Genomic DNA, 21797 nt, shown 5'->3' on the forward strand with positions numbered 1-21797 from the left:
ATATCTGCAAAGAGTGAACGAAATGAAGTGAGTAAATGCGGACGCTGACGTAGCCTATAACTGTGCATCAGAGAGCTGGAGCTGTCACAGAAACGGCTCAACACGTGATAAAACTACTTTTATCCTAGATGTTACTTCATAAAATAATATTAATAACTTATTTTAATGACTTATTTTGTAATCATACATACCATACCTGCCAGCTTTGTAGTTTAATCGATTGGTTTGTCATGCTTAATATGTGTTCATAATCATTAAATAGGCTACTATAAAAAAAACTGCAAACAAAAATAAACATTAACAAGTGTACAATATTTCATATATTTATTAGTTTATATTTCATATATTTATAAGTTATTTTTATTTAGTTAGAATCTCACGCTCACAGATGACGTGGTCGTTGAGCGCCCTCAGGCGACTGTTATGATTGCATTTGAATGAATAAGCTACCTATAGATGATTAATGAATATTTTTAAGTCATGTTGCTGTTTTCATACTTCTGTAATATTTTTCAGTCAATATTAAATTACAGAAAGAACTATGAGTTTAAGTTTGTAGTGTATTTTTGTAGGTTTCAAAGTTACTTGAATGTAAAGTAATTAGTAATCTGATTACTTTTTACATGCAATAATCAGTAATGTAATCAAATTACAATTTTAATGTAGTAATTTGTAATTTGTAGTGGATTACTTTTTTTTGAGTAACTTACCCAACACTGCTGATTAATGAAATATATACAAATTATAGATAAAGTTCATATTTAGGTATTTTTTATTTATATTTGGTATTTAATTGTTCATACATCACATTTAATAATTACACATTCATGAAAACATTTGCAGTTGGTTAGTAAAAGTTGTCATTATTCATGTTTGTTTTACATGTTTGTTCTCGTTAAAATGTCTGTGTTTTGATCAGCAGGTGATGTCAGCATGCGATAATTCGAGCGCTTCGAATCACTGAATCATTTTATGAACTGACCGAGTTTTCTTTCAGGTACGTGAATTTGTGTTTATGATAAACTGATGCACGATATCCGCCTTATTTTTCAACGCAGAAGTAAGGTAAGAAACACCAATTTGCAATATCAAGCAGCATAATGAGCTGGTTTGTACTGCTAAAAATGGCTGGAAGTGAATGACACCGGAAGTCAGAAGTCTTTTAAATGGCCCTCTTACCTGAAAAATAAGGTGGATAGAGAGCGAAATGAGAGGCACATTTTCTGTTACTCAAGCATGGATGCAATTTACTCACAAAAAATAACGTTCATAAACGTTAAATGAAGCACTACAATGTTGCATTCAATTCATGCATTCAATTTATTTTACATAGCTTGTAAAAATGATTAAATTCTTCTTCTTTTGTGTTTTATGGCGGTCGCCACTGTAACGGGGCAGCAGACTCAGTGGGATCCATATGCAGCTTTATTAAGCAATCGTAGTCATACAGGCAATGGTCAGAAAACAGCAACAGGAACAATGTAGCACAGACTGAGACAGGGTCAATACCAGGCAGTGGGTCAGGACAGGCGGCAGGCAGAGCAGAATAGTCCAGAGAACAGGCAGGGGTAATACAAGGCAGGCGGCAAACAGTAAACGAGGTAGTCAGGCAGTCCAAGATCATACACAGGAAAACAACACACAGGGAAAAACGCTCAGTAATGATTGCTATGCAAAACAAGACTTCGCGAAGCATGATGGGTTATGGAAGTCCTTATATAGTCCAGAGAATGCACTGCAGGTGGGAGGAGGAATCAGTCCAGGTGTGTGTGGGAGTTGTAGTTCTTAGGTAGGTTAGTATTCCGGTGACGGCGCCCTCAGGTGGTGATCGGAGGGGACCACAGAGACCGTCTCTGTGACAGAGCCCCCTCCCTGCGAGCGGCTCCTGAAGCGAGGTTGTTGACGACGCCGGGGGGCCGGACGTTCCGGATGGGTCCTGTGAAACTCAGCGATGAGATTTGGGTCCAGGATGTCGTCTGCATTGACCCAGGACCTCTCCTCCGGGCCGAACCCCTCCCAGTCAACCAGATACTGCAAGAAACGACCCCGGCGTCTGGAATCAAGAAGCTCGTTGACCTGATAAGTCTCCTCGCCTTCCACGATGACAGGAGGGGGTCTCTGGTCACGGGTCTCCTCTAGGTCCTCCCCTCCTCTCGGACCACCTGCGGGCTTGAGCAGAGAAACATGGAAAGTGGGTGAGATACGATATTCAGAAGGTAAGTCTAGACGGAAAGAAACTGGAGTGATCTGTCGGAGAATTTTGAATGGACCCACATACCTAGGGCTGAGCTTTCTGCATGGCAGGCGGAGACGGAGATCCCTGGTGGAAAGCCAGACCATCTGTCCAGGCTGGTATGGAGGTTGGGGTCGACGATTTCGATCGGCCTGCTCCTTGGTTCGGCGTACCGCCCTCTGCAGATGAACGTGGGCCTCGTTCCAGACCTCCTCGCTGCGTAGTAGCCAGTGATCCACAGCAGGTAAGTCCGTGGGTTCCCCGGTCCAGGGGAAAAGAGGAGGCTGATACCCAAGGATACACTTAAAGGGTGAGAGGCCGGTAGCGGGTTTGTGGAGGGAGTTTTGTGCGTATTCGGCCCAAAAGAGATATCTGCTCCAATCCGACTGGTTACGGTGGCAGTATGAACGCAAGTATCTTATGAGCTCTTGGTTAAGCCTCTCAGCCTGTCCGTTGGCCTGTGGATGGTACCCAGAGGTGAGACTGATGTTGACGTTGAGCTTCTGAAAGAAGGAAGACCAGAGGCGGGAAGTGAACTGGGGGCCGCGGTCAGAGACGATGTCCTCGGGCAAGCCATAGAAGCGAAAGACATAATTACATAGGTGTTCAGCTGTCTCTAATGCAGGAGGAAGTTTGGGTAGTGGAATGAAGCGACAGGCCTTCGAGAAGCGGTCAATTACAGTGAGTATGGTGGTATGGCCCTGGGAGCTGGGTAAATCGGTAATAAAGTCTATGGCAATGTGGGACCAAGGGCGTTGTGGAATTGGCAGGGGCTGGAGAAGGCCTGCGGGTGAGAGGCGGAGAGACTTTGTGGTCTGACAAACCGTACAGTTCTGGATGTAGGTGATGACGTCTGCGGACATGGTGGGCCACCAGAAACGATTGGTTAACAGCTGGATGGTAGCGGCCGTACCTGGGTGTCCCGTGCTGGGAGACGTATGGACCTCTTGAATAACTCGCTGACGAAGTGTGGAAGGAACATAGGTGAGGGAGGCTGGACAGTCGGGTGGAGAAGGCTCCTGCCGTTGAGCCTCAGTAATTTCTGTCATGAGATCCCACTGAACGGGTGCGGCGAGAATCGTGGCTGGAAGAATGGGCTCATTGGACGGTGGTGTCAGGCTGGACTCAAACTGACGTGAGAGTGCGTCTGCTTTGGTATTTTTAGACCCTGGACGGTAAGTCACCTTGAACTGGAAGCGTGTGAAGAAAAGAGCCCACCTGGCCTGGCGATGGTTCAAACGTTTAGCTGACCTCAGGTATTCGAGGTTTCGATGATCGGTCAGCACGGTGAATGGATATTTGCTTCCCTCCAGCCAATGCCGCCAATGCTCCATAGCCATCTTCATTGCCAGTAGTTCACGGTTGCCCACATCATAATTCTGTTCTGGAGGGGTAAGTTTGCGAGAGTAGAAAGCACAGGGGAACAACTTAGGAGGGCTGCCTTGTCTCTGGGATAACACCGCCCCGATTCCAGTGCTAGAAGCGTCAACCTCCACGATGAACTCTTTCTCGGGATCAGGATGACGTAAAATGGGCGCCGAGGTGAACAGCTCCTTGAGTTTCTGGAAGGCCTCAGTAGCAGAGGAGGTCCACACGAGCCTGTGGTTGGTTCTCCTGAACATAGACGTGAGTGGAGCGGCAATCAGGCTGAAGTTTCGGATAAATCTTCTATAGAAGTTAGCGAAGCCTAGGAAGCGTTGCAGCTCCTTTACTGTGGTGGGCAAGGGCCAATTCAATACTGCCTGAACCTTTCCCTCGTCCATGGCGACTCCCTCCGCACTGATGATGTAGCCCAGGAAGGAAGTTGACGTCTGGTGGAAATCGCACTTTTCCAGTTTTACATATAGTTGGTGGTGGATAAGGCGCTGGAGGACTGCACGGACGTGTTGCACATGCTCAGGGTAGGAGCTTGAATATATGAGAATGTCGTCAATGTAAACGATCACCCATCTGTTCAGCATATCCCGGAAGACCTCATTGATGAAAGCTTGAAACACTGACGGACTATTGACCAGCCCGAAGGGCATAACCCGGTACTCATAGTGTCCAGTTGCGGTTGAAAAGGCGGTCTTCCACTCGTCCCCCTCGCGGATACGAATGAGATTGTAGGCACTGCGTAGATCGAGCTTGGTGAAGAATTGTGCTGAACGCAACTGTTCAAGAGCAGCAGGAACCAGAGGCAGGGGGTATCGGAACTTAATGGTGATATCATTGAGCCCTCGGTAGTCGATGCAGGGTCTTAATCCTCCGTCCTTCTTCTTGACGAAAAAGAACCCAGCAGAGGCGGGTGACGTGGATGGTTGTATAAAACCCTTGGCGAGCTCCTCGTCAATATAGTTCTTCATCGCCTCAGACTCTGGCTGGGAAAGGGGGAAAATGCGCCCCCTAGGAGGCGTGGTACCAGGTAGCAACTCTATTGCACAATCGCACGCACGATGAGGTGGAAGTTGAGCGGCCCGGGCTTTACTACACACCTCGCTGAGATCTTGGTACTCAGATGGCAGTTTGTTCAGGTGAGGCGATGGTTCAGGGATGACAGGACGAATGGGTGTCTGGATGCAAGCTTGTAGACAAGAGGCAGACCATTGAGTTATCTGATTATCTGTCCATGAAATCTGTGGGTTGTGTTCTCTGAGCCAGGGGGAACCAAGAATGAGCGTATGTTGAGGGGATTCAATGAGGAAAAACCGGAGTGATTCTTGATGCAGAGAGCCGATCAGTAGCGTGACGTCATCAGAGGTGTACTGCACCCGACCGGTCCCTAGGGGGCGTCCGTCTAACGCTGCCACAGCCAACACAGAATCACATGGAATTAATGATATGTTGTGAGCCCGTGCGAAATCGATATCCATGAAATTGCCAGCGGCCCCCGAATCGATCATGGCCTCTGTCTGTATCGTTAGATCATGGTATTTCAATGTAGCTGTAATCTTGATAGTGGAGGAATTGGAGTACACACTCACCGCTGTGGCACCGCGACTGGTGGGTCTTGTGGGGCAGGAAGCTCGCATGTGGCCGGGCTGACCACAGTACAGGCACAGACGTTGCTGCATACGTCTCTCTCTCTCCTCAACTGACAGGTGAGTGGTACCGATCTGCATAGGCGTGGGTTCTGGTTCGGTAGTCGGGAAACTGGACGCAGCAGTGGGTGTGTGACTCCTAACGGGGCGTCTAGAACGAATGAGGTTATCAATCCGAATAGCGAGGTCGATAAATCCATTCAGCGATCTCCCCTCATCGCGACAGGCCAGTTCGGACTGTAAATCCATGTTGAGACCCTTTCGGAACAGGAGCTTAAGGGTGTCATCAACCCACGTCGTCTGAGCAGCAAGCGTGCGGAAAGACAGAGCATATTCAGCGGCGGTTTGTTTATCCTGACGGAGCGCTAACAGAAGCTCACCAGCCTCTTTCCCTCCCTCGGCGTGCTCAAACACCTGACGAAAGCTTTGTAAAAAGGAATCGAGGGAGGAATATGATGACTGACCATTAGCCCAGATGGTAGTTGCCCAGTCGAGAGCTTTACCCGTGAGGAGTGAGCAGATGAAAGCGATGCGGCTCTCGTCAGTGGGGTAGAGGGCTGGCTGTTGAGACAGGAACAGGGAACACTGTAGAAGGAATCCCTTACATCTTGCCGGTGAACCATCATATTTATCAGGGAATGCTAAGCGTGGACTGCTGGTAATGGCTGGAGCGGGAGCGGCTGGTGTGGCGGCTGGCGTGGGCGGCGTGGTTAATGGCGGACGGGGATCAGCGGCCGGCATCCGCATGCTCTGTAGCGTCTTAACCAGCTCCTCGGTTACGGAGGTTAGTCGCACGAGTTGTTGCTGATGGATCGCCAGTACGCTGGCCTGAGAAGACAGCTCGGTGGTCAGACGATGCATAGCTGCTGGATCGGTGTCTGGCGAAGTCTTCTGTAACGGGGCAGCAGACTCAGTGGGATCCATATGCAGCTTTATTAAGCAATCGTAGTCGTACAGGCAATGGTCAGAAAACAGCAACAGGAACAATGTAGCACAGACTGAGACAGGGTCAATACCAGGCAGTGGGTCAGGACAGGCGGCAGGCAGAGCAGAATAGTCCAGAGAACAGGCAGGGGTAATACAAGGCAGGTGGCAAACAGTAAACGAGGTAGTCAGGCAGTCCAAGATCATACACAGGAAAACAACACACAGGGAAAAACGCTCAGTAATGATTGCTATGCAAAACAAGACTTCGCGAAGCATGATGGGTTATGGAAGTCCTTATATAGTCCAGAGAATGCACTGCAGGTGGGAGGAGGAATCAGTCCAGGTGTGTGTGGGAGTTGTAGTTCTTAGGTAGGTTAGTATTCCGGTGACGGCGCCCTCAGGTGGTGATCGGAGGGGACCACAGAGACCGTCTCTGTGACAGCCACCTACTGGGGATGGAGTGTTAAGCTTTGATGAACAAAAGGAATAAATAAATAAAATAAAATGAGAAAAAATATGAAATCCTTCAAATCAAATCTGTATCTCTCAAATATATTAGAAGAATATCCTACACCCTTAACTGTTTCTGTGCATTCTGAAATATATTCTTGACTGTTATGGCTTTAATTTCCATATCTCTTATTTTTTCAACAAGCTGATTTCTTTCTCTTTTATATGCCTCAGAGTGTAAGAGTAAGAGTCTGCTTATAATAGTATCTTTAAAACAAGCAAAAATGTCTGCCAATAGGGTTAGAAACAGAAACAATATTATTCCTTACCCCCCCCCGGCAGATAATTTTGCTTATTTTAAGCAATCTAGTGAAAGCATCTGGATTTAAGATTTAGACTGGAAACAAGGCAAACAAACTAAATAAGATAGATTAGAATAATTGTGCTCATACTTTCATTGATCAAGAGTTTACATTATGATTTATATATTTTACATTTAATGATAAATTGACATTCATCATACAACAAATAACTTTTTATTTATAATGCATTCTGTCTGTTTGTGAGTCCTGTTTGTGATCATTTCAATATAATGTAATTTTGACAGTAATAATATGATTGATGTGACACTACAATAAGAACTGAATTACTGATTTCCATCAACACAAACAGAGTTTGATAAAAGCACAGATACACACCGTCACTCATCATGACTCACAAACACACACTGATGTCGGTGTCTATATGAGGATTCATTACACACATTTATTCTGACAAGTTATTTCACTGACAGTATTAATGTAATGAAGAGAAAATAAGAGACTCTATAACATCTCACTGTTACTGATTTATCATGAGATCAAAGCATTATGGGTAGAATCTCTCTACAGTCTATTCTGATTCATCAACACAGTTTCACTGATGATTTATTGCAAACATAAAACCCAGAATAGAGCGGTTGAGTGAATGTGGTCTGGACTGTGTGGATGAGGATCATTGTGTCTCCAGAGACGCTGTAGAAGGACAGAGTTCCTGCACTGTGATCCACATACACTCCTATTCTCCTGCTGATGGGCTTTACAGAGAGTTTAGTCTCTATGTTATTGTGCCAGAATGAGTAACTGGAGGAATAGCAATACAAACTGGAGGACTGATCATTATATCCAAACAAACACTCTTTACCTCGTCCCTTCCTGCTGATGCTCTTAAATGACACTGATATTAACACACCAGCACCACTCCACTCAATCTCCCAGTAACAGCGTCCACACACACTCTCTCTACACAACACCTGAGGCCAGTCATCAAATCTGTCTGGATGTTCAGGATACAACTGAAACTTTGGGAAAGTTTCAGTAATCACTCTGTTCCTCTCAGACAGACGGAGGCGTTTATTCACTGTGTTCAGATCCAGAGTGAACTGATGTAAATCTGATGGAGATAAAACACAGAATCAGGAATTTTTGATTTTTGATTTTTTCATTATCTTTTAATGTATCTGAACTCTTCATGTTCAATATATCATCAGTGTCTCAGTACAGTTTAACAGATATCCTGTGCAAATCATCATTTACATGATCAACTATAAAACTCTTCTGTCGTGTTTTCTTTCTCCTTCTACAGGAAGAACATGAACACACTCAGTGAGTTTTTCTGTTTGTTTTCTTAGTGACTTACATTGTAGGAAGTCGTTCCTGGTCTTGGGAACAATGTTGGTAAAAGTGACTGTGGAAATCAATAGACATGAAGAGTGTGATTATCATGTCAAGAGAAAATGATCCCTGCATCCGTTCCTAAGACATTTCTAACATGATCTTCTACATGATATGAGATGATGGAGAATAGTTTCTGAGAGCAGATGAATCTCCAGGACTTTACCTCTGTCAGAGAACTTCTTGAGCTCCTCTTTGCAGAAATCCTCCAGTTTGTCTCTCAGCTGACGGACAGATTTTCTCACATCATCAAAAGAGGAGAGAGAACTGAAGGGATCATCATTTACGTCTGTAGATTCAGGAGGAGCTGAGAGAGACTGGAAACTCTACAGAAAACAGAAATCAAAGCTCATCACCTCCACACTTCAGCCAATAACCTGCACTACTGTCAGATTTGAGCAGCTCTTGATGATCTTTAGTAACTCTCCTCAATCCAGCACTTTCACAGAATCAGCTTCATTTTTCTCATATTCTTTATATCTTTTAGAGCTATAAGTTCTAGCGTTTGACACTTACACTATTTGATGATCAAACATCTGCCAATAACATAAATGTAACAGATCAAGAGCATCAATGGCGTCACATGACAGGGTTGAGTAGATTTGAGTAGATCAGGAAAAGCAGTTCAAAGGCAACGAGTAGATTGACCATTATTTATAACTTTTGAGCAGTTAGCGGCTCTGAAAATTCACAAGGACTCTTAGGACATGATCACAAGGTCAGGTTTTGTGTTTTAAATACACTGAAGCATTGCTGATATACAGCCTGACTTCCTGTTTGAGGACTTCACTGTTAAATAATAAGTAAAGAGATTATGGGAAATCTAGCTGGGTGAAACTGGTACCATCAAGTTCATGGATTTCACATTGTTGAAAAAAACTTTTAAATATTAGTGAAGTTTTGAACTGTTGCTGTCTGGAAGCTCAATATATCTTTCAGAAAAATGTTTTCTAAGAGATTTCCAGAGCTGAACTGCATTTGTAAGTGTGTCTCTTTCAAAAGAAGATGATCAGATGAGAGTCTGACTGATGATTATATAATAACCGAACACACAGATCAACATTTCAGTCAATGGCTCATTCTGCTCTCATTAAATGTTTCTCCATAGCTGTGTCCCAAGTCAGGGTCTGCAGCCTTCGAAGTGTGTGAAAGGTGTGAGCCTTTGGAGTGGAGGAAGGTCTAACTGAGAGACAGGGTTGTCAGATCTGCACAACAAATCCATACCAAAAGTAGTGTAATCATGGCAACAGTGTAATAGTAGCCCAATTTCAGACTTGGCAACAATGAGCTGAGCGTCATTACATGGCCCAGCAGCTGTGTGACAGCTGACAGCGGAGCAGACATTTGTGAGTTTATAAAGGGAAATGGATGCAGAAAAGTTTTATGACTTTCTATTGGGTTTTTTACATGCTTCAGTGCCGACGACGACAGGACACCGGACCATATGAACAGGTAAAATATGTACGGTGATGCAGCACACCAAAGCCTGCCAAAATGGGCGGGGCGACTGGCTATATAAGCAAGCATTTCGCCATAGGATTTCAGATCTCTCTCCTTCAGCGACGACGACGCTTCTCTTCACTGGAACTTCGAGCTGAACGCCTTCGCCTGCTGGAACAAACTCTCCCACCGTAGAAGAGGCACCGCAGCGGATCAGCTGAGATCGCTGAACACCTGCAGCGCTGCTCTCGAGCCGCCCGCTTCCGGCCGGCATCTCGGCGTGTCTCCTGCCGCCATCCGGCGCTTCTAAAATAGCAAATTTCTTGCGGTTCGCAGCTTGCTAAAAGAGCTTTCTCCAGAGGTTTTCACCACTCTAAAAGAGCCTCCTAAACGCCGTTTTCACGGCAGCGTTACAAATGCTGCGCCACAGCTGTGGCATATGCAGAGCCCCTCTGCATGATGACGATGGGCACGGTGAGTGTATCTTTTGCCTGGGCAAGTCCCACGCTGAGGCGGTGCTCACCGGGACTTCATGCTCTCACTCACCTCTCTTGATGCCCTCAGCTCGCGGCTTCCGTCAGGAACAAAGCCTGTTTCCCTCTGAAGTTTTTCCAGAAGATGCTAGGGCTGATGGCTTCCGGCTCCCCGGTTTTGCAGCTCGGCCTTCTGCGGATGTGGCCTCTGCAATTCTGGCTGAAACTCCGGGTCCCACCTCACGCTTGGCAGCATGGCCGCTTTCGCGTCAGGGTCAATCAGGCCTGTTTAGCAGCCCTGTAACCTTGAACGAACCTTGAACCTACATTGAGTGGTCACAGCCGTTTCGGCAATCTGATCAGCTTTTCGTCTGCTTTGGCGGCCACACCAAAGGGTCCCCGGTCTCAAAGCAACGACTCTCGTGTTGGATAGTCGACGCTATCACTCTGTGTTACTCCTCTATGGGCCTTGATTGCCCCATAGGAGTAAGAGCCCACTCCACTAGAGAGATGGCTTCCTCGTGGGCCTGGTCTAGTGGCGTCTCTATCAAAGACATCACCCCATACGCAGTACTCGTTCCGTATCTCAGGGAACCAAGGTTACGTTCATAACCGAGTACGTTTTATATCATTATAATTATATCATTATCCTTAATATTTTATATCATTAACTATTTGTTAACCTTGTTTATCTCTTATGCTAAATGTAACATTAACTGTGAAAATACATTTATTCTGTATTTAAGTCTAAATTTAAAGCACAGTACTTTAGGATTTTATTCACTCTATCTCAGTGACAAACATTGTTTTTATGAAAAATTGACGTTTTAGACATCATGGATATTACAGTTTGATTTAGATATTACATATTGGTGAAAAAATATGAACACTATATAATAGAAACACTAAAAATGTTATACCCCCAGTTTCACAGACAAGGCTTAAGCTAGTCCCAGACTAAAATGCATGTTTGAGTTGTTTTAACTAAAAGAAACTTGCACTGACATAAATTAAAATATATCTGCTGACCATGACTATTTGTAACAGGCAACACAATTGTAAAGCTACTGTATGATGCCCAAGACAAAAAAGAAATGAACTCACATACTCAAATCAAACCATAAAATATTTCAACATGCAAAACAGTTCTATGGTCCATTCAAATTTTGTCTTGGGCATCATAGCTTTACAATTGTGTTGCCTGTTACAAATAGTCATGGTCAGCAGATATATTTTAAGATATGTCAGTGCAAGTATCTTTTAGTTAAAACAGCTCAAACATGCATTTTAGTCTGGGACTAGCTTAAGTCTTGTCTGTGAAACTGGGGGTATAACATTTTTAGAGATTCTATTATATAGTGTTCGTATTTTTTCACCAATATGTAATATCTCAGTCAAACTGTAATATCTATGATGTACAGAAGCCCTAAACGGCCATGGATTATTATTTTTTTCTATCGTTTTGTCGTGATCACAACTTATTTTCTCGTGATCTCGAGATAACAAAAGTTGTTTTGTCATGATCACGACATAAAAGTTCTTTTTACAATGATTGATTCTGAAACACACTGTACCCGGATTCTACTGTTGCTATAGTAACGAACACAACTTTCACGCACATCTGATCGACGGATAAATCATGCGCTCTTATATCTTGTGGATATTTCAGCTAAATGTTTAAATGTTTACTTCACTTAATAATAAAGTTTACAATAAATTAATACATATAGGCTAATCAATCACTGTTCAATAAATGTATGCTTAACATTTTGTTTGTGTAATTAACATGTTTAATATTCAACAGAGCATTCAACAACTCAAGCGCAGGCAGAGTGTCTTCAGAAAGATGCCAGATTATTCTATAATTCTAAAAACTATTAGATTAAACCCACTTTATTTTCCTCACTCATTTGAAACAAATTATATTACATAATGTGTTTGTTATTTTTATTCGTCACGTAGGATAGGCTGTGATATCATGTGCGTTAAACTGTCTTCCTCCTATCTTCCATTAAAAAGAGGTGCAATACTCCAGATTTCCAAAAAACAAAACTTTAATCCAGTTAATATAGGCTAAAACATTCTTGGGATGCTGTTTGAGAAGCGTGTTTATGTGTATGTGTGTTGTTTCCTACAAAGAAATGAGGAAAATACAATGGTTACACACTATCACTGAATTAAATGACATAGGCTATAAATCACATTTCTTATCAATATACACTGAGTGACATAATGAGGTAAATGAACACTGAAACTGCGATGATTAAAATAGCATCTTAAAGATAAGGTGCAAACAGAATACTATACAGTGACATCAAAATTAGTTTTAATAAGCAGCAAGTTTAGTATCACACCGAACTATTGCGGTCGTGAAACTGTGGTGATCATGCAACTAGTCAGAACGATAACAGATACACTTTCAAGCAAAATAATTATAATCTGTTATCATTTAACAGTTAAGTTAATCACTTAACGCACACAATACTGCACAAAATAAAGCGATCACGAAAACTCTCTCTGTCCGAAACTCGTACAATCTGAGCCAATATAAACTAATACAGTAAAGTGGATATTTACAGCACATCATAAGTTATATTTGGTAATATACTGCCACCTGTTGGCACATTTGTGTAATTTAGACCAGAGATTAAGTCGTGATCACAACAAAACAACTTTTGTTATCTTGAGATCACGAGAAAATTTAAGTCGTGATCACGACAAAACAAGACAGAAAAAAAAAAAAATCCATGGCTGTTTAGGGCTTCCGTAATGATGTCCAAAACATAAATTTTTTATAAATACAATATTTGTCTCTGTGTTTGTCTAAATTTAAAGCACAGTACATTAGGATTTTATTCACTCCATCTCAGAGTAAATGTATAAATGTGAAAATATATTTTCACAGTTAACGTTACATTTAGCATAAGAGATAAACAAGGTTAACTGGTTGCTAACAAGGTTGCTAATGATATAAAACTCACATTACATAGTTTAACCATACATATTTTACCTGTTCATAATGTCCGGTGTCCTGTCGTCATCAGCATTGAAGCATGTCAAAACCCAATAGAAAGTCATAAAACTTTTCTGCATCCATTTCCCTTTTTAAACTCACAAATGTCTGCTCCGGTGTCAGCTGTCCCACAGCTGCTGGGCCATGTAACGACGCTTGGCTCATTGTTGCCAAGTCTGAAATTGGACAACTATTACACTGTTGCCATGATTACGCTACTTTTGGTATGGATTTGTTGTGCAGATCTGACAACCCATGTACCTCAGTTAGACCTTCCTCCACTCCAAAGGCCCACCCCTTTCACGCATTGCAAAGGCTGCAGACCCTGATTTGGGACACAGCTTGTGAGTCTCTTGCTCAAGTCCACTATGATCCTGTTCTTCTAGATCTCTGTTACCTGCAGGAAATGGATGTGATCCTGTGTGTGTGAAAGCTGCTCCAGCTCAGCGTCTCTCTTCCTCAGATCATTGATCTCCTGCTCCAGTCGCTCCAGTCGTCCTTCAGCTCGACTCACTGCAGTCTTTTCCTGATCTCTGATCTGCTGTGTGGCCTCAGAGCGGCTTCTCTCAATGGAGCGGATGAGCTCAGTGAAGATCCTCTCACTGTCCTCCACTGCTGTCTGTGCAGAGCGCTGTTAGGACACACATCACAATCACACAGTGGCTTCAGTGAGTCCTGACTGAGACTTCTCAAACTTCTCTTCTTCTCCAGACTCACCTTATAAGACTCCACAGCCTCTCTCAGCTGCTGAAGATCTTTCTTTCTCTGCTGGATCCTCTGCTGGAACAACCTCTGCGTCTCCTTCAGCTGGCGCTAAAGGACAAACCAATGACAGGAGAAACATCACATAAATCATCAAGTAAACAGATATGAATCCAGTATCAATGAAGTGGTGAGATTGAGGGTTAAAGATCTTGCATGGTAAGATTATAGGTTAAATCATAAGTGTCAGAATTATTTCATCAGTGTCTAGTTTTATAGGGATAGTTCATCCAGAAATGTAAATTCTTTCATTGTTTACTCATCCTCATGTCTTTCCAAACTTGTATGGTTTTCTCTTTCATAACACAAAAGAAGATATGAAGAAGAATGTCTCTGTTCCCATTCAGTCAGTCACGTTCGACGTTAAGTCGATACTGACGTAATGGGGTCTCGCTTGGGAGCCCAATCACCTCCAAGGGATACAAAACAAGCCAATGGGAATTGGCCAATGAGATTTACATGCCGGACCACACCCCCGGCATCCAGGTATAAATAGACATACTCACCTTCATTCATACTTTTGCTTCGGAGCAGATCGGTTCGGATCTTCCTTTCACCCCTATAGAGTGAATTTCTACTATCAGAGCAAAAACAGCAAATTTTATTGCTTGGACTAGTTCCAACAACAGCAATTTTAATTGCTTTTATTGTTTTTGTTCTGGTGGCTGCAGCTCGGATCTCTCTGGCTGGTGGGAAGGCACGCTCAGCGGTGGGTGTGACAGCGCATTGCCACAGGACGGTGCAGCACTCATTCCTGTGTGCTTCAGCTGGTGGAGATTTCTAAAAGAGCAAGCACGGGCGATCAGCGTCTTTTTCAAGATGTCTTTCGTCCGTGTGTTTCTGGATCTTGTCGTTTTCTGACCTCGTCTGACGGCCATGATCGCTGTCTCACATGTCTGGGTAAACAGCATGCTGAGTCAGCGCTCGTGGATGGCACATGCCCTCATTACGAGGGCATGTCCATGTTGGCGTTGAGATCGCAACTCTCCTTCTTTAACACGGAGGTACGAGTACCATCTGCTACCCAGCCACTCGCGGCTGTAAAGGCCGCTGGTCTGGTTAGCACTCTGGGAGATCTGAGGGTTACAGTGGGAGCTTCTTCGTCGGGCCCGCCCCCACAAACCTCCCACTCCTCTGCAATGCCATGTGCTGTCGAGTTGCCGGCTGCTGCCGCAGGACCCTCTATGGAGGTAGAAATGAAGGATGCCGACAAAGTTCGCTTTCTCGAAGCCCCCATTTTCCAGGCCAGGCCTCTTCTGCGACACTGTCGAGGACTTTGCACAGCAGTTCTCGGCAGTGCAAAAGCAGACGGAGGCCATCAAACACATCTTGCCCCGGCATGATGTTGCCACCAATTGTTGTCTCCGCCTGCTCCTCGCCAAGGGCATCCCCCTGCAGCTCAGACTTCTGGGAGATCGGAACCATCTCATCCCCCCCGAGCCGCCCGCAGGAAGGCGACGCCACCCGCTCAGGCCGCCAAGCCCTCTAAGAAGAAAGCCAAGAAGCGGTCCTGAGAGAAATGGCCCAGAGACGGAGGTGACTGCTCTGTTCCAGGAGACGGTGAGGGCACCGCTCCTTCCCCCGGGAGAGGGCCGGGTGGAGAATCCTGTGTTTCGTTTTATTTCTGTTCCACCGCTGGCCCTGTACCCACCTTTTCAATAAAAGAGCAGTTTCCAAAATCTCTGGGTCATACAAGGTCTGTGCTGACAGTGGGCGACGCACCGCTTCCTCACTCTCAGCCACACCTTCCTTAGCCACGGGCAGGGTCTTGGCGCCCCAAGGACGCGCAGCCTCCCTACACCACCCTGCCCCATCCCTCACGGGACACTTGGAGCCACGTGAGTGTACCCCACTCACGGCCTCGACTTCGGGACGCACTGCCTCCCGAGTTGGGCCACAGCACTCCACGCTGCCCCCCTACTTCTGCTGCCTGGATGGTTCCACTTGTATGGTGCTTGGGGGCGTGGCTACACCTTCCCAACCCGTCCCGTTGGCTCATTCGGACAGTCAGGCTCGGCTACGCAATTCAGTTCACCAGGCGTCCCCCCAGGTTCAACGCGTCCTGTTCACCTCGGTGACAGGTCCAAATGCCCCTGTCCTGCGGGCGTCCTTATCAGGTTCCTCAAAGGCGCCGGGAGGTTAAATCCCCCTAGGCCTCGCCTCATTCCCTCTTGGGACCTCTCTGTCGCTCTGACGGGCTCCCTTCGAGACCCTTGAGTCAGTTGAGCTGAAACATCTGTCTTTGAAGACAGTGCTCCTGCGCCTCTGTGGCAGACATCTGTAGAGCTGCGGGCTGGGCGACACTGAACACATTCGCAAGATAATACAATCTCCAAGTGGACCCGTTGTCCACCCGTGTGCCGTCTACATGTAGGTAGCCAAGGGTGTTCGCTTGCTGTGCCATTTTCCTCGGATGAGGGAATGCGATCACTCTTCCCACTCCTCAGTTCAGTTCCCCACATGGTGAACCCTGTGGAGTTCCTCCTGCATCCTGCGGCAGCCAGACGCGGCAGAGGCGTCCGGCGCCAGGTCCAGTACTTGTGCGTATGCCGGTTGGTCTGCACGTGTACTGGGCTAGATGCCCATATGATGTGATTCCCCACGGGTAATCCCATATGTGTCTATCCACAGTACGGTTTCCCTGACGGTAAACCCGTGTCTTTCCCTGGGCGGCTCTGCCCTGTCTCTGTGCGCTAGAGTTCCTCACGGAAGGTAGGACCTACATCAGAGATCCTCCATATGTGTTACTGTCCCTCGGGTCAGTCCATATGTGTCTTCCACACGTTACCTCCCTTCGGGCAGGGTGTGGTCTCCATAGCTTTCCCCTCTCGGGGAACACTTTCCTGCCGTTTTTGGTTATTGCTGAAAAACGTGGGAATCGAGTTCCGAAGCACTCTTCCCGGGGGTAAGGAACAGCAGCTTCAGCCATCTCCACTGTAATGCTCTGTCCTCTCCATCCCACTGGTATGGAAGACACCCTGGGCTTACTCTGGGCGCTGGAGGGTTATGAGTCTGGGCTTGCACCTGCATTGGGCACGCCACGGCTTGCCAGCATCTGCCTTCCTAACATTCGTACCGTGGTTCAGTTGCTATGGCGCTTTCCATTGGACCCCATTACATCAGTATCGACGTAACATCGAACGTGACTGACTGAATGGGAACGTCTAGTTTACTATTGTAACCCCCGTTCCCTGAAGGAGGGAACGGAGATGTTACGTCCCCTTGCCATAGCCCCGAGTCACCGCTGAGCGGCCAGATACCTATCTCGGCTCCTCAACAAAAATATGAATGAAGGGGAGTATGCCGGGTCTATTTATTCCCGGATGCCAGGGGTGTGGTCCGGCATGTAAATCTCACTGGCCAATTCCCATTGGCTTGTTTTGTATCCCTTGGAGGTGATTGGGCTCCCAAGCGAGACCCCATTACGTCAGTATCTGTAACCCTGATAAGGGTTTCAGAATTGGGTGTGGCAAAATAGCTCAATAGCGCCACCTACAAAATTTCAATTAAGTGCCCTTCATGCTACATTTTTCATACAGGTATGAAATTCAGTTGACAGATGTAACAGCCCAATACCTACAAAAAAGTCCCTGGGTGCAAAATCTGAAAACTCAACAAGAAGTGAGATATTTTGAATTTTCTCCGCAAAATGTGTGCAGTTTTTGCCATTTTCAGACATTGTATTTTAACAAACTCCTCCTAGAGCTTTAATCAGATCAACATCATATTTGGTCAGTCTAATCTAAAGGCTGATAAATTAATCTGCGACGATAAATTGCGAAGATCTTGAGTTTTCGTTGAAGGGCATGTTCGTGGCGGTCTGACAAAGTCTGATGTTTCGCCATGAAAGATGAAGCATCTTTAACTCAGGCATACAATGTCCGATCTGCCTCAAACTTCACATGTGTGATAAGAGTCCTGGCCTAAAGACATCTACATGGCAATATTCAGTTATAATCAAAGCACCATCTGCTGGCAGAAGGAAGTATGGTGCATCAAAATGACTTTGCCATATTTCTCTTTTATTTATACGCTTAAATGACTATTGCCCACTGTTCACTGTTTTCCTAAGGCCACCGGGTGGCGGTGAGCCTGGGGGCAAGGGCCCTTTCATCGCTGCTTGCAGCTTTAATTATTGTTGTTATTATTATTGATTTATGCTACTTTGTATGTTTATGAAGGATTGCAGGTAGAAATAATAGTTTTCATATACATCATTGTGAAATTCATTGTTCTGTTCCTATCATAAAATATTTGTAAGCATTTATCTCTCAGTTTTACACATTTTACTCAGTAAATCATCTGAATGACGTCATCTTGGTGTCAAGACTTGTTATTGAGTATTGTTTAGCTTGCTGAGTACGAAGCCAGAACAAATTTCATACATGTTTCTCTGTCCCCTGTGCTGCAGCTGATACAGTGTCGTGGTTTTTATGTTCATCCATACACAGCACACATATACACTTCTGATCAGTGCGGCAGAAAACCTCAAGGATCTTGTCGTGTTTCTGGCAGATGATCTCCTGCAGTCGTCCAGTGGCTTCAGTCAGATTGTGTCTCTTTCCTTTAAACAAACTCTCATGTTGTTCAAGGTGATTCTGACAGTAAGACTCCAGACACACCAGACAGGACTTGACGGCTTTGTGTTTTCTTCTAGTACAGACGTCACACTGCACATCTCCAGCTCCAGCGTAACAGTCAGCAGGAAGTTTAGTCTTCTTCAGTTTCTCCACCACTTCAGCCAGCATTGTGTTTTTAGCTAAAGAAGGTCTTGGACTGAAGGTCTGTCTGCACTGAGGGCAGCTGTAGATTCTCATCTGATCCTCCTGATCCCAGCAGCCTGTAATACAGATCTTACAGTAACTATGTCCACAGGAAGTGGTAACTGGATCCTTCAGGAGATCCAGACACACTGGACACAGGAACTCATTCTGATCCACTGAAATTCTGGCTTCTGCCATTTAACTTTATGAATACAGAGACACAAACACACAACAGCTCAACTACACTTCAGTTTCTCTTTCCCTGAACTCATGTGATTCCTGTTTTCTGATTATGTGTTTAAGTGACGTGTGCAAAAGTCTAAAGGTCACAGAAAATAAAACATTAACTAGATGTGAGTCTCAAAGAGAGACTCGAACAATATAAGTTACAGAGAAGCTAGACAACACCCTTAAAAAGTGCAGTAAATCTGCATCCTTATTGCTTTTACTTTATGCATCATGAAATATTAAGTCATCCTTCAGCAAATATTTCTCATTTGGAAAGTGCATTAGTATGGAGGCATATAACTGTTCACTTGTGCCAATTATGAAAACAGAAAAAAACCTTCTGAATTATTAGTATTGATTTCAGATAAACAATGTCAGGCAGTGATGACTTCACCAGAACTGTGCCGAAAATCCAAAAGAGGTCCAGTCAACACCATAAAACAGAGACTCTGTCAGTGTGGCTCCAGTCTGAAGATAACTCCTCCACATACTGCTAAAACAAAGCACACTTGTATGAGACGGTTCCAACTAGAGAAAGAACTACAACATTGTCAACTTTAGGTAGTTAACCCTAGACAAATGGGTTCAAAGATGGCACATTGCTACTCTTGTAAGAAAAACCATGAGTTAATACAAAGGGGGGTTAATCCTATCGAGTGAATGTTGTGCAAAAATGAAACAAATTAATCCAGCATTTAAGCGATTTATAAATATAAAAATCAGTTTGAGGGAAAACACAGAGTAACAAATATATATTGTGACAGTCCTCTGGGCTCGTACTACTTTAGCCAGCTGTGGGGCGGGATTTTGAGGTAACTGTAATGCTAAACATCTGCAGAGAATTATAAAAGGGTTTTGGTTCTCTGGCATCTCTCTTCCGTTACCCTTTTTGCCCTCTGTTATCAATGATTATCACTTGTTTTGCTCTATGTAAGGAAAGGACCAAAATTAGCTCAAATGGAATAATTCATTTATAGGGAATTGTAAAGAGTCATTTAATTTACGACCGAGCAACTGAATCGTCCAGCGTTCATCTGCTCGAGCCGTAATAAGCTTCTGTTGCGGATATGAATATCTTCTATCGTGAAAACACTGATTAGAGTGTGGTAACTTTAAGATTGACAGTTTAAGACATTACATTTTAGAAGCGCATAATACAAGACACTTTCTTTTAAAATCTACAAGAGACTTTAATTATTCTAACACAAACTAATCTAACACAAACACACACACACACACACACACACACACATTCATACGCGTTGCAGTAAGAAAGGAAATGAGAGAGAGAAAGAGTTTTAAGAGAGAGAGAGTGATATGATGAACAGGATTTAGCAAAATATGTACTTCAAAAGACCTGACCTGAACGAACCATGAATCATTAATTTAAAGGTGCCCTTGACTCAAAAATTGAATTTACCCTGGCATAGTTAAATAACAAGAGTTCAGTACATGGAAAAGACATACAGTGAGTCTCAAACTCCATTGTTTCCTCCTTCTTATATAAATCTCATTTGTTTAAACGACCTCCGAAGAACAGGCGAATCTCAACATAACACCGACTGTTACGTAACAGTCGGGGTATACGCCCCCAATATTTGCATAATGCCAGCCCACGTTCCCAACAATTATCAAAGGCATTACACAAGGGCAGCCAGTTAACGTCTGGATCTGCACACAGCCGAATCATCAGACTAGGTAAGCAAGAACAACAGCGAAAAATGTCAGATGGAGCAATAATAACTGACATGATCCATGATATCATGATATTTTTAGTGATATTTGTAAATTGTCTTTCTAAATGTTTCGTTAACATGTTGATAATGTACTGTTAAATGAGGTCAAAGTTACCATCGTTTCTTACTGTATTCACGGAGACAAGACTGTCCTTATTTTCATTTTTTAAACACTTGCAGTCTGTATAATGTATAAACACAACTTCATTCTTTATAAATCTCTCCAACAGTGTAGCATTAGCCGTTAGCCACGGAGCCCAGCCTCAGATTCACTCAGAATTAAACTTTTAACATCAAAATAAATACTTTACTCACATAATTCGAAGCATGCATACAGCATGCATGACGAACATCTTGTAAAGATCCATTTGAGGGTTATATTAGCTGTGTGAACTTTGTAAATGCGCTGTAATATAGTCGACAGCTCGTGTGGCAGGAAGCTCGCGTCTTAAAGGGGCGGCGTCGAGTGAAATCAGTGCATAGTTAATGGTGCCCCAAAATAAGCAGTTAAAAAAATTAATTAAAAAAAATCTATGGGGTATTTTGAGCTGAAACTTCACAGACACATTCAGGAGACACCTTAGACTTATATTACATCTTGTAAAAAAACGTTCTTGGGCACCTTTAATGCACCAGTTCAGTTTTAGAATCTGGAGGTACTTGCTTGAGTCGACTCTTGAGTTCAGAGCATGGTATTACCACAGTTCATGTAGAAAAACATGGTTTTATCATGTCAGGATACTTTCTAGATCAGGACAACCAGCATGAACCACTGAACAAAGAAACTCCAACAATTCTGACATTTACAGTAATGATGTGATTCATCTGGACTGATTTCAGAGCTCAGCTTACAGTTTTCCTTCTTTCATACCTAATATATTTGAGTTATCTGGATTTAACTGATGATGATTTGACTCAATCCTTGTTGTTTTTATCTTTTCTCAGAGTTGTTCAGAGCATCAGATCTGTAAATTCAGTCCTGTTCAGGAGGAGGTTTATTTGAAGTAAACTGGATTAGCTCAGAATAATTGTGCTCATAC

At 44.1% G+C, this 21797-nt stretch overlaps 1 protein-coding gene across 2 annotated transcripts; it reads right to left on the reverse strand.

Annotated features, from left to right (window-relative positions):
* Positions 1-7081: 7081 nt before the first annotated feature.
* On the reverse strand, positions 7082-19043 carry LOC137024926 (tripartite motif-containing protein 16-like). Of its 2 annotated transcripts, none has more exons than XM_067392881.1 (6): positions 18518-19043; positions 13986-14081; positions 13666-13899; positions 8509-8668; positions 8308-8355; positions 7082-8061 (listed from the first exon to the last, which is right to left on the reverse strand). In XM_067392881.1, the coding sequence occupies exons 1-6, from the start codon at positions 18989-18991 to the stop codon at positions 7535-7537; spliced, it is 1539 nt and encodes a 512-aa protein (XP_067248982.1). In that variant the 5' UTR covers positions 18992-19043; the 3' UTR covers positions 7082-7534. The 2 variants fall into 2 exon arrangements, with proteins under 2 accessions (XP_067248982.1, XP_067248981.1); XM_067392880.1 differs by having other exon boundaries at positions 18416-19043.
* Between the last annotated feature and the right edge of the window lie 2754 nt (positions 19044-21797).

The sequence above is a fragment of the Chanodichthys erythropterus genome, chromosome 8 (genome assembly GCF_024489055.1).
Source record: "Chanodichthys erythropterus isolate Z2021 chromosome 8, ASM2448905v1, whole genome shotgun sequence".
In the NCBI taxonomy this organism is placed as follows: Eukaryota; Metazoa; Chordata; class Actinopteri; order Cypriniformes; family Xenocyprididae; genus Chanodichthys; species Chanodichthys erythropterus.

Bases quoted from the DNA above. Each gene is read 5' to 3' on its own strand.
- LOC137024926 (XM_067392880.1), bottom strand. From the start codon at position 18,991: ATGGCAGAAGCCAGAATTTCAGTGGATCAGAATGAGTTCCTGTGTCCA. The intron at 14,082-18,415 runs GTATGAAATTTG...TTTGTCCTTTAG, and splicing joins CACAGGGGACAGAGAAACAT to CGCCAGCTGAAGGAGACGCA. The intron at 13,900-13,985 runs GTGAGTCTGGAG...GTGTCCTAACAG, and splicing joins AGGCTGTGGAGTCTTATAAG to CGCTCTGCACAGACAGCAGT.